Source organism: Rhincodon typus, chromosome 10 (assembly GCF_021869965.1).
Source record: "Rhincodon typus isolate 14 chromosome 10, sRhiTyp1.1, whole genome shotgun sequence".
In the NCBI taxonomy this organism is placed as follows: domain Eukaryota; kingdom Metazoa; phylum Chordata; class Chondrichthyes; order Orectolobiformes; family Rhincodontidae; genus Rhincodon; species Rhincodon typus.
The window spans coordinates 71596651-71609150 of NC_063341.1; the positions used below are offsets into that span (position 1 = coordinate 71596651).

The window sequence follows — 12500 nt, forward strand, 5'->3', positions numbered from 1 at the left end:
TGTTATCACACTAACCTGAGTGTTAGGATTACTATGTCAGTAACATCCCCACGTCACCATATGGGTTTATTACGAAGGCTGGGCACATGCATGAGGTCTGGCATGGAGCTACCCCTCCAGGAAAGATCAATCAAAAAGATAAAGTAACAGTGTCAGATCACCATTAGTATTTTTTTTTCCAACTAATTACATTTCCCTTTTGTCATTTCCAGGCTTTATGTGGTTGTGCGGTACATGTACCAACCATGGAAGGCAGATCAATCCCATTAGCAACTCAGGACGTGATCAAACCAGGGTCGAGGAAGAGGATAAGCGGCAGAGGATTGCCATTCCCTAAAAACCCGGACCGCCGAGGTGACCTGATTGTGGAATTTGAAGTCATTTTCCCAGACTTTATTTCCACATCGTCCAAAGAAGTGCTGAAGCGACATTTACCCACATCCTAAATGTGAGGACTGGATTTCAGCAGAAGGATCACTCCACTGTACATAATGAACTAACTGCTTTGCAGTGTTGTGCTTGGGCCATGTGCGTGTTCTGGGATAAAGTATCAATGCATGTTTTGGGAGGTCTCTCAAACAGCAATAACCTTTTGCCGTGGTTCTTAACGCAGAGGCCGAAGCTTTTTACCACAGCCTCTTCAGGGCAGTCGTTGATCTTTTGTACGTTTTTTTTATTTAGCGAATTGTTTCTTTTTCTTATGTAAATATAAAATGCTGCCCAACAAATGGCCATTCATATTCTTGTCAAAAAAGAAACTGATGCTCAGAGGCTGTGTTGAACGTTGCATTTGATGTCTAGTTCAAAGTAGAAATAGCCTGGGTTCAGATTGCACTTTGCGATGTTCACCAAAAAGTGTGTTTTCACCAGATTAGCACACATTCATAAATGTCACACAAACTTTAAGAGGTTCAGCATCATGCAATTTGACTGTCTGTATCTATGCACTATCAATTGGTTTATTCTTATTCTGAACTCCACTGAGATTCTGTTGTGTGAATTGGTGGGCATGTAAAACGTTGATGTGATACCCACTTGAATGTGAAAAATATCCAGTGTTATAATTGATTTTTTTTTTTCTCCATCCAAATTTGGATGGTATTTCCAAAGATCACTGAGTATCAAAGCATTAGAGTGATGTATTTTTTGTTACAGATCTGTTGAAAGAGGCTAGCCATGATGTCGAAGTGCCAGTGTTGGACTGGGGTGGACAAGGTCAGAAGTCACATGACACCAGGTTATAGCCCTGCAGTGCTCCGAAAACTTGTGATTTCAAATAAACCTGTTGGACTACAACCTGGTGTCATGTGACTTCTTGTTGGAAGAGGAGGTAACTATTTGCAGTGATTTTCATTAACTGCATTGGAGCAACATCAGGGTATTGGCTAACATGCAATCTTATTTGTAGCTTCTCAAAAACAGCAGTGGAAGTGGATCAAACAAAACTAACAGTATTTATTAAAGTAAAAATTGTTTTTGCTCACTATGATAAAATGAACTGTCTGAACAATAATGCTTTTATTTTGTTAAAATGATAAATACATGAACAAAGTTAATACCTGACATCCAGTGTCTTGCCTGTTTTTGTTATTGTAATGTCCAGTGATTTTAGGCAATGGTTTTCATTCCATTTCTCAGGATATTAAATCTAGGCTTTGCTGAACTGGAGGTTAATGCACGTCAGTAAGCTCAGGGATGATGACTGGACGGGATTTAGTCAGCATTACAAGACAGACTTTTGGATAAGCTCAAGTTTATTGCTGGTCAATAGTGCAACCTACTTGGCTTGCTTGCAAATAACTGTGGATGCAAATGAGAAAGTTATATTTTGACTGCACGACAAGATCAGACTGTGAAAATTAGATTTCAAGCAAAAAATATTAAGGAAGAAAGCATTTGTATTATGATCACACCTTTCACACCTTCAGATTGTCCCAAAGTGCTTCACAGCCAATAAGGAACTTATGAAGTTATGCCATAGCTACACTAATGGGAAACTAAGCAGCCATTTTAGACTCAGCAAGGTTTCAGAAATAGCAATAGACAATGACCAGACTTTTTATTATTCCTTTGAGATGAAGGCAGCAATGCCCACATCAACACTTAATACTCAAATCTAATCGTCCTCCTTCTTGAACTGTTACACTCTTTGGGTTGGAGGGACAGCCACAATGCCTATTGGAAGAGAATTCCAGGATTTTGACCCAATGAAAGTCAAGGAATGCTGACATATTTCCAAGTCAGGATGGTGACTGACTTAGAGGGGAGTATGCAGGGGGTGGTGTTCCGATGTATCTGCTGCCCTCCTTCTAGATGGTAGAGGTTGCAATTTGGATAGTGCTGTCTGAGGACCTTTGGTAAATTACTGCGGTTCTTGTAGAATAGTACTCACTGCTGTAACTGTCAGCAGTGAAGGGTGTAAGTTCTGTGAGGCTCTTAATCAGCTAATATAAAGCTCCTGTGCTGGCAATGAATAATTCCAATTAGAAATGCAGGGCAATTGGCTGTGTTCTCTACAGGTCACTTTGCCCTGAAATAAACCCAACCTCTCCTCATAAATAGCAGTATGAAAGAGGAGCTGTCTCACTGAATTACAATGCAGTTGCAACATGATCAATGTAGCATTATGGAGGTGATGTTAATTACCAATCTGGTTCATGTATGCCCTTCAGGCAAGAAAATCAGGCATCCTGGTCTGGCCTAAATGTGACTCCAGACCCATAGCAATGTGGATACTTCTTAACAGCCTTTTGAAATGGCCAGACAAAACACTCGGTTTGAGGAACTAGGGATAGCCTTGCCAGTGACAACCACACTCCATGAATGAAATTAAAAAAAACTGTTCCACTCTCGTACCTTTTTTCAGATTTGTTCACTTTTTGACAGTTTTCAGGAAGATTAATTGTGACTCATTGTTCCAACTAACTGTATAAAATATTATTAAATGGAACTTCAATTAAATTTTTTTTTCTTATTCATTCACGGAATGTTGGCATGAATGGCTGGGTCAACATATATTGTGCACCCATAGGTGCCGTTGAAGTTGGTGGTGAGCGGTCGTCTTGAACTGCTGCAGTCTATTTGGTGTAGCTAGACGTACGGTGCTATGAGGGAGGAAGTTCCAGGACTGAGACTTGGTGACAGTGAAGGAACAGCGATTATATTTCCAAGTCAAGAAGGTGAGTGGCTTGGAGGGGAACTTGCAGGAAATGATGTTCCCATGTATTGACTGCCTTTGTCCTTCTCGGTGGTCATGGATTTGAAAGGTGCTGCCTAAAGATCTTTGGTCAATTTTTGCAGTGCATCTTGTAGATGGACACTGCTGCTACTGAGTCTCGGTAATGGAGTGAGTGAATAGTTGCAATGTAGTGCCAATCAAGCAGTCTGCTTTGTCTTATATGTGACATGCTTCTTGAGTGGTATTAGAGTTGCACCTATCCAGGCAACTTGTGTCTTGTAGATAATGATGGCCTTTTGAAGAGTTAAGGTGAGATACTCACTGCACGATTCCAAACCTCTGCTCGGCTCTTGTAGCCACTGTATTTATATGGCTAGTCCAGTTGAGTTTCAAGTCAATGGCAACCGCCCAGAGTGTTAATTAGTAAGGATTCAGCTATGATAATGCCATTGGTAATTGCCTCTTGTTGGAAAAGCTCAATGCCTGGCATTTCTGTAGCACAAATGCTACTTGCCATTTGTCGGCCAAAGTCTGGACATCATCCTGGTCTTGCTCCATTTGGAGACGGGCTCCTATGGTGTCTGAGGTGGCAGGAATGGTGCTGAACAATGTGCAATAATCAAGGAACATCCCTGTTTCTGACCACGTCATGGAGGGAAGGTCATTGATGAAGGAGCTGAAGATGGTTGGGCCTGGGACACTACCCTGAGGAACTCTTGATATGACATGGAGTGAATCAAATTATTTGAAAACTGGCATTCACAACACTGGGAATTTCTGGAGGAGGTAGAGATGAATCATCCACTCAGAACTTCTGGCTGAATATAGTTTCAGGCTCATCCTTTGCATTGAGAATGGATATATTTAGGGAACCTCCTCCTCCAGTGAATTGTTTAATTGTCTAGCACCATTCACTGGTCAATCTGACAGGACTGCAGAGCTTTGATCTGATCTGTTTACTGTGGAATTGTTAAACCCTGTCTGTCACTTGCCAATTAATGTTGTGTTGTAGCTTCACCAGGTTGACATCTCATTTTTAGGACGCCTGGTGCTGCTCTGGGCGTGCCCTCCCATATTCCTCATTGAAAGTGGGTTGATCCCCTGGCTTGATGATAATGGAGTGGAAGATAGGCTGAGCCACGAAGTTTACCACTTCCCCATATCAGTAGACAATGTGGATTTTGGCAAGTAAATGCATTGAGAACACAGAAGTATTGCTAATTTACACATATGTTGCGTGGACTTGAGGATTATCAGCTCAGTCGTGATCTCATTGAATGGCAGACCAGATTTGATGGACTGAATGGCCTACTTATGCTCCTAAGTCTAATGTCCTCTCAGGCTTAGCAGGCAGGTAAGTGGGAGAGAGAAAATACTTCATGTCGGGTAAATGAAGCATCTACTGCTGCAGTTCTTGGAGACTGGGTGGACTTGGTTAAGAATCATGTTGGGTTTGTCAAAGTGGAGGGCATGTCGACTATTTAAAATAAAAATTCACAGTCAGCAGCTGCATTTTTAAAATCATTATGTCTTGGTTCTAGAAAATTCTAAATTGGATTTGAAGCATAACTGTGATGCCTGTTTACTGATGTGTCACAGATTATTATTATCTCAGGAATAAATCAGTCTTATTATAAATAGTCCACAAGCGTGTTAGATTACAGTAATATAATCTTGTTTTTATCTCCTATCAGCTTTTGGGCTTTCTCTCTTTTGTGTGAATCAGTTACAGTTTTCAAAACAAAATAGATCTTTTGTTTTGGAAAATACAATGTTAAAGTCTATTTATTTCTTGATAACAAGAACTTGTAGTTATAAAATGTGTCATTAACAAAGAAGTTAAACTTTGCAAAGGAGTTTCACTTAGGGAAAAAGCAAAAGAAACTACACATCACGTCAAGGAAGAGGAGGTTAGGAGGGGAAACCCAAAAGGTTTGTTTAAAGAGGTGGATTTTCATCAAGGTCGTAAAGGAGGAAAGAGACACTTGCAGCTTTTTTTTGTAGGATTCCACAGCAGAATTTAACATCAAATAGGAATTTCTTGTATCTCAGCCAACATTCTTCCTTAACCAACATCACGCATATAAAAATCAGATGGGACTGGTCATTTATCTCCGCACTTGTCATGGGAACTTACCAACACTTTTAAAAGAAAAATCATTCTGGAGATGGCGGTGCCAGTACTTATTGCTCTGCGTTGAGAAGGTGGTATTGAGCCTTTACTTAAACCGCAACAGTCTGTCTGGTGAAGGTACTCTCTCAGTGCTGTACAATAGGCACCTGCAGCGTTTTGGTTCAACAACACTGAAGGAACAATGGGACATACTTAAGCCTCAATGTTGTGTGACTCAAGAGGGGAACTGGACAGACAACAGCGTTGTGGCAACATCATTGGGTTTGTAATACAGAGGCCGAGTCTAATAATCCGGAATGTAGGTTTAAATCCCACCATAGCAATGGTGGAATCTAAACTGCATAAGTAAATCTGGAAACTAATGTTAGTCTCAGTAATGGTGAATACCAAAAGACAGAGCCTAGCAAAGATGAAATTAATAGGTCAGTAAGTCTTTGTGCTGAATAGGATTTGGACAGGAAACGTTTGTTGAAGTGCACAGAAAGATAGGGTACACATTTCATAGAATGACAGCAGTGTTAAGGTGCAGAAGGATGTTGAAATAACTCCGCAGAGGCTGGTATCCCATTACCAATTCACCCTCTACTTACATGTGGAGAGTCCTTGACCCTGACCTAGCTCTTGGTGAACAGGATGTCTGACACTACTGTTTTCATCAGTCAGCCAGGGCTTCCTATTTGGACCATATAAACGTCCCAAATTAGGGAACTCATATTCCATGAGGTCAGCCAGGTGGACCTTGTTACAATCACTACAGATGTCATTTGGCCCATTGTGCCTGCACTGGATTTAATCTCAATTGAGTCAACCTCATCAAACACCCACAGGCTGTTTAATTTTTTTTTTGATTATGGAATCGTGAGTTGGGTTGTTGACCTGCTCATGTAAAAAAGGATTTTGCTATTCTCCCACATACTGTCGAGAAAGTAGATAGCACCAAGTTCTGACAGGGAAGTCAGAGCAAGAAGCTGGCAGCTCCAGGTCACTGTTTGCTCCTCTGGGCCTCTATCTTAGACAGCAGCATCATGGCAGCAACTGCCTGCACCTACCTTTCATGGAGATTGGCCTTGGACATGCAATAACCTCACCACATCATGACACATCTCTGGGCCACTTTAAATACTGTTCTGCACTTCAATGCTACATTCTCGTGCTGTTGCCAGGTCACTTTGCATACACAAACAAGAACCCACTTCATCGATTTGATCAGAATGCATCTCCGGGTTCCTTACTTTGTTCTTTTTGTGCTCACTCACTATGTACTACTGGGGTGCTCACAGCATCTCTGCCTTGCCTTTTTGCAATGTGCCCCCTCATCCACAGCAGAGAGGCTTACATTACTTCTATCTTGCTTGTGCCTTTTTGCTCAGACAAAACTTTGCAACTTGTCATGGCTGTCAGCAGCCATCAGTCAACAGGGTGGACATATTACTGTGTCACACTGTGTTCCATCAATGATACACCTGAGGCAACCTGCCTGTAGCTTACACATCAAACACACTGCATGTACTTCTATATCTCAATGTCTCAGGGTAATTGTCCCCTATCAGGTTAAGGGAGACAACCTTCAATCAGGTGGTACCAGCACAGTTAGTCAAGGGCATCAACTGATACCAGTCCAGGGACTTGGGAACAGTCAGCCAGCTGGTTGGGGTGTACAGGATCAGGGGATTCATACCTCTACAGCCTGGGAAATGGGTCATGGTCAGTCCTCTCATAGGTCCAGTTTCAATGTTCTCAGAAATATTGATAAGTCAGTCAGGGAACTTCACAGATATCAATCAGGGGTCTGTTCATTCATCATTTGGAACATTAACAGTCCATCGTGGCTCTCTGTTCACCAAAAGACAAAGTGGTCACTGCTGTGGTTGGGAGATGGGGGAAGCTCCATTGTGAGTACTGCAGGCAGCATACTGGGATGCAGTTGGGATATGAATTGTGAATGGGAGGAATTGAAAGCATGACGGAGTGAAAATGATAGATCATGAAAGGGAAAAGCATACTGTGGGGGGTGGGGATAGGATGGTCATCAATGGTCAGCAACTTCCTCACTTCAGTGGGGAAAGGGCAAGTGTATTACCATACTGGCATGACTATATGGTATACGTGGGGCATAGGAGATAACATGGAGCGATGAACAGTTACACAAACAGATTGAGTGGAACATTGGGGAAGATCAATGCTTATTGGGGTTAATAGGGATGATAAAGAAGAAAGGGATATGAAGGTTTGGGACTCATCTAGACTGACAGGCTAAGCCAGTGACTAACTCAGGGAAGTGCGACTGTTAATGCCTTCCATCCTCACCCAAATTGCAAATTTGTAATGGAACACCTGAAGTGGGCAGAATAAATGCTTCTTTTTCTAAGGAAGCAGTATTCACCTTAATGGGATGTGAGGCCCTGCAAAGGTCAACATTATTAAACAGATTCCCACCCACTACAAGTGGAAGGCATCTGTCTTCACAAAATGCTGTAACTGAACCTTATGAAGTGACCTACAGCGTGAACTAAACATCATGGACTCAAATACTCTTGAACACACCATTTAACATGACAAATCAATCTCACAAATAGCTGTGAAATGCAAGTGGTATTTTGCCAAAGTAGCAATCATCTTCTAAGGACCCATAACCTGTACAAGGTCCAGGATCCAATCTCATCAATAGCCAATGTCTGCTATATGTTTAAACATAATGCTCTTTTTTGATGAAGAAACATCTACAAAGCTTGTTGATCAAGAACCAACCTGCAGTTAACTTCCAGGCCTGACCTCACAAGGAAACAAAAGTTTGTTTGATCTGTTTTCCTTTTAACACAAACTGTTATTCACACTTCAAAAGTCATCAACCAAAAGTCTTCTTTAGCTTCCAGTTCCAAACCAACATTGATAAAAGAACAAAATAAAACTCATTAAAAATCAGCAAGGGCTCCAATAACCTGACCAGGTTGCATGACTGTCCTAGTGTCAGCCTAAATCATGTTATATCCTTCAGCTTGAACACTGGACTTTCTGAATTAGAAGCAAGGCTATGGTCCAAGTGAAGCAAGCTGAAATGGCATGAGACTGCTCGACATCATGAGTTGTTTCTTTCATGTGAAGTCCAGGAAGAGGGTTAAGGCCAGAATACTTAGTAAACTGAAGTAAAGTTTCAAACAAAAAAAAAACACATATGATGTACATATCCTTGAAATTATTTAATTTTTTATAGGAGGCATGGTTAGTAAGCCTGGGGATGACACTAAAATTGGTGGTGTAGTGGACAGTGAGAAGGTTATATAAAATTACAAAGATCTTGATTAATTGGGTCAATGGGCTGAGTAGTGGTAGATGGAGTTTAATTTGAATAAATGTAAAGTATTGCATTTTGGTAAAACAAACAAGGACAGGACTTATACAATTAATGATAGGGCCCTGAGTAATGTTATAGAACAGAGCCCTAGGGGTTCAGGTACATAATTCTTTGAAATTTGCATCACAGGTGGATTAGGGTGGTTGAGAAGTTGTCCAGCATGCTTGCCTTCATTGCTCAGACCTTTGCACATAGGAGTTGGGATAGCATGCTGAGGTTGTACAGGACTTTGTTGAGGTCTCTTCTGCCCTACTATGTGCAGTTCTGGTCACCCTGTTATAGGTAGGATATTATTAAATTGGAGAGGGTTCAGAAAGGATTTGCCAATATGTTGCTGGTAGTGGAGTGTTTGAGATACAAAAATTAGGCTGGGACCATTTTCACTGGAGTGAAAGAGGTTGAGTGGTGACCTTACAGAAGTTCATAAAATAATGAGGGGCATAGATAAGGTGAATAGCAAAAGTTCAAAACTGTGGGCACTTTATAAGCTATACACACACACACACACACACACACACACACACACACACACACACACAGTGTGGCTCGTGTGTGGAATGAACTTCCAAAGAAAGTGGTGAAGGCAGGTACTGTTATAATGTTTAAAAGGCATTTGGATAAGTACATGAATAGGAAACGTTTAGAGGGATATGGGCCAAATGCAGGCAGGTGGTTCTAGTTTAGTTTAAGAACATGGTTAGCATGAACTAGTTGGACCGAGGGGTCTGAGACAACACAGTGTACAGCTGGAGGAACACAGCAGGCCAGGTTCTGTTTCCATGCTGTATGACTCTGTCACTTGGAAATAGAGTTCTCGCAAGTATGTCACTGCGCAGAACAGAGCCCTCTGGTGGTGAGGTAGATACACATTTGATAGTGTGGAGCTGGAGGAACACAGCGGCCAGGCAGCATCAGAGGAGCAGGAAAGCTGACGTTTCGGGTCGGGAACCTTCTTCAGAAGTGGGGGAGGGGAAGGGGGCTCTAAAATAAATACGGGGGGGGGGAGGGGGAGGGGGGCAGCAATAGCAGGTAGATAGTGGCGCAGATAGGTGGGAGAGAAGACACACAGGTCGATGAGGCGGGGATGAGATGGGGGGCTGGTCTTGGGATGAGGTCGGGGGTGGGGACATTTTGAAGCTAGTAAAGTCCACACTGAGACCATTGAGTTGTAGGCTTCCAAGGCGGAATATGAGGTGCTGTTCCTCCAGCCACCAACCTCACCGTTCCCCAACGCCACACCCTCCGTTTCTATCTCCTTCCCAAAATCCATAAACCCAACTGCCCTGGTTGACCCATTGTCTCCGCCTGCTCCTGCCCCACCAAACTTATCTCTGCTTATCTTGACTCTATTTTCTCCCCCCTGGTCCAGGAACTCCCCACCTACGCCCAGGACACCACCCATGCCCTCTACCTCCTCCAAAACTTCTGATTCCCTGGCCCCCAACACCTCATCTTCACAATGGACTTCCAATCCCTATATACTTGCATTCCCCATGCAGATGGCCTAAAGGCCTTGTGCTCCCACAAGGAGCTCGAACAGTTGATCAACTTTACTAACACCTTCCACCCCAACCTCAAGTTCACCTGGACCATCTCTGATACCTCTCTCTCCTTCCTGGACCTCTCTATGTCCATCTCTGGTGACCACCTCAAAACTGATATCTATTTCAAGCCTACCGACTCCCACAGCTACCTGGACTACACCTCCTCTCACCCACCTTCCTGCAAGAATGCGATCCCCTATTCACAATTCCTCTGCCTCCACCGTATCTGCTCCCAAGATGGGGCGTTCGACTCCTGAACATCCCAGATGTCCTCGTACTTCAAGGACCGCAACATCCCCCCCTCTTAGTGGTCGAAAACGCCCTTGACTGCATCTCTTGCGTTTCCCGCACCTCAGCCTTCACACCCTCTCCCTGCAATAAAAACAAAGACAGAATTCCCCTTGTCCTCATCTATCGCCCCATTAACCTCTGGATTCAACGCATCATTCTCCGCCACTCCTGCCACCTGCAATCTGACCCCACTACGAAGGATATATTTCTCTCCCCACCCTTATCTGCCTTCCGGAGGGACTGCTCTCTCCGCGACTCCCTCGTTCGCTCCACACTCCCCATTAGCCCCACCACACCGGCACCTTTCCCTGCAACCGCAGGAGGTGCTACTCCTGCCCCTACACATCCCACCTCACCTCCATCCCCGGCCCCAAAAAAAACTTCCACATCAAATAGATGTTCACCTGCACATCCGCTAATGTGGTCTATTGTATCCGCTGTTCCCGATGTGGCCTCCTCTACATTGGTGAGACTAAGCGGAGGCTTGGGGACCGCTTTGTGGAGCACCTATGCTCGGTTTGCGACAAACAACAACACTTTCCAGTCACGAACCACTTCAACTCCCCCTCCCACTCCCTGGACGACATGTCCATCCTGGGCCTCCTCCAGCATCACAACGATGTCACCCGGAAACTGAAGGAACAGCACCTCATTTTCTGCCTTGGAAGCCTACAACCCAATGGTCTCAATGTGGACTTTACGAGCTTCAAAATCTCCCCACCCCCGACCTCATCCCAAGACCAGCCCCACTTCTCATCCCCGCCTCATTGACCTTTCTGTCTTCTCTCCCATCTATCCGTTCCTCTCATCTCACTGACCAATCCCCACCACCTAGCTACACTCACTCTTACTAGCTACATCCCCGCCTTCTTGATCTGTCCGTCTTCTCTCCCAGCTATCTGCTCCACTATCTACCTGCTATCAGCGCCCCTCCCATTTACTTCAGAGCCCCCTTTCCCCTCCCCCATTTCTGAAGAAGGGTCCCGACCTGAAACGTCAGCTTTCCTGCTCCTCTGATGCTGCCTGACCTGCTGTGTTCCTCCAGCTCCACACTGTGTTATCTCAGACTCCAGCATTGGCAGTTCTTACTATCTCCAGTCTAATTCTGATGCTTCCTTTTTTGTGCTCTTTGCAACAAACAGCCTTACGTTGTTTATGTGGTGGCATCACAGTTTTAAAACTTCCACATATTGGTGATGATTATGTAACTGCTGAAGACTACTTTGTGGGAACAGTGTTGGAGATAAGTAGAAAAGCCTAAAAGATAAAAACCGAAAGAACTGCGGATGCTGTAAATCAGGAACAAAAACAGAAGTTGCTAGAACAGCAGGGTCTGGCAACATCAGTTCTGAGGAAGGGTCACTGTACGTTAACTCTGATTTTTTTCTTCACAGATGTTGCCAACTCTGAAAGATAGACTTGCAATTATATGTATCTTTACCAGCCTCAGGACACCACAACAAAGTGTTTTGCAATCAATTTAGTATTTTTGATGATTAATTACTATTGTGGTTTAGGATATGAAGCAGTACACATGCACATAGAAAGCTCCTTAAAAAAAACATGATGATAATGATTAGATAGTTGGCAGCAGTGTGATGTTGTTTTAAACCATAACTTACAGGAGCAGAATTAGGCCATTTGGCCCATTGAGTCCACTCTGCCGTTCAATCATGGCTGATATGTTTCTCAATTCCATTGTCCTGCCTTCTCCCCATAAACCTTGGTCCCCTTACTAATCAAGAACCTAACTATCTCTGTCTTAAATACACTCACTGACTTGGCTTCCATTGTCTTCACCCTCCAGCTAAAGAAATTCTTCCTCTTCTTAGTTCTAAAGGGTTGTTCCCTTCACTCTGAGACTGTGCTTTCCGGTGTTAGTCTCTCCTACGAGTGGAAACATTTTCTCACATCCACCCTATCCTGGCCTCGCAGTATTCTCGAAGTTTCAATAAGACCCCCTTTTCATCCTCCTAAACGACGTCATGTACAGACCCAGAG

General features: G+C 43.5%; 1 protein-coding gene across 1 annotated transcript in view; it reads left to right on the forward strand.

Annotated features, from left to right (window-relative positions):
• The window catches only part of dnajb4 (DnaJ heat shock protein family (Hsp40) member B4), an 84636-nt gene extending 83071 nt beyond the window's left edge, over positions 1 to 1565 (forward strand). The window contains exon 3 of the mRNA XM_048602421.1: positions 213 to 1565. Coding sequence (XP_048458378.1) covers positions 213 to 446 — 234 coding nt within the window. The 3' untranslated portion in view covers positions 447 to 1565. The remainder of the gene's footprint in view (positions 1 to 212) is intronic.
• The last annotated feature ends 10935 nt before the right edge of the window (positions 1566 to 12500 follow it).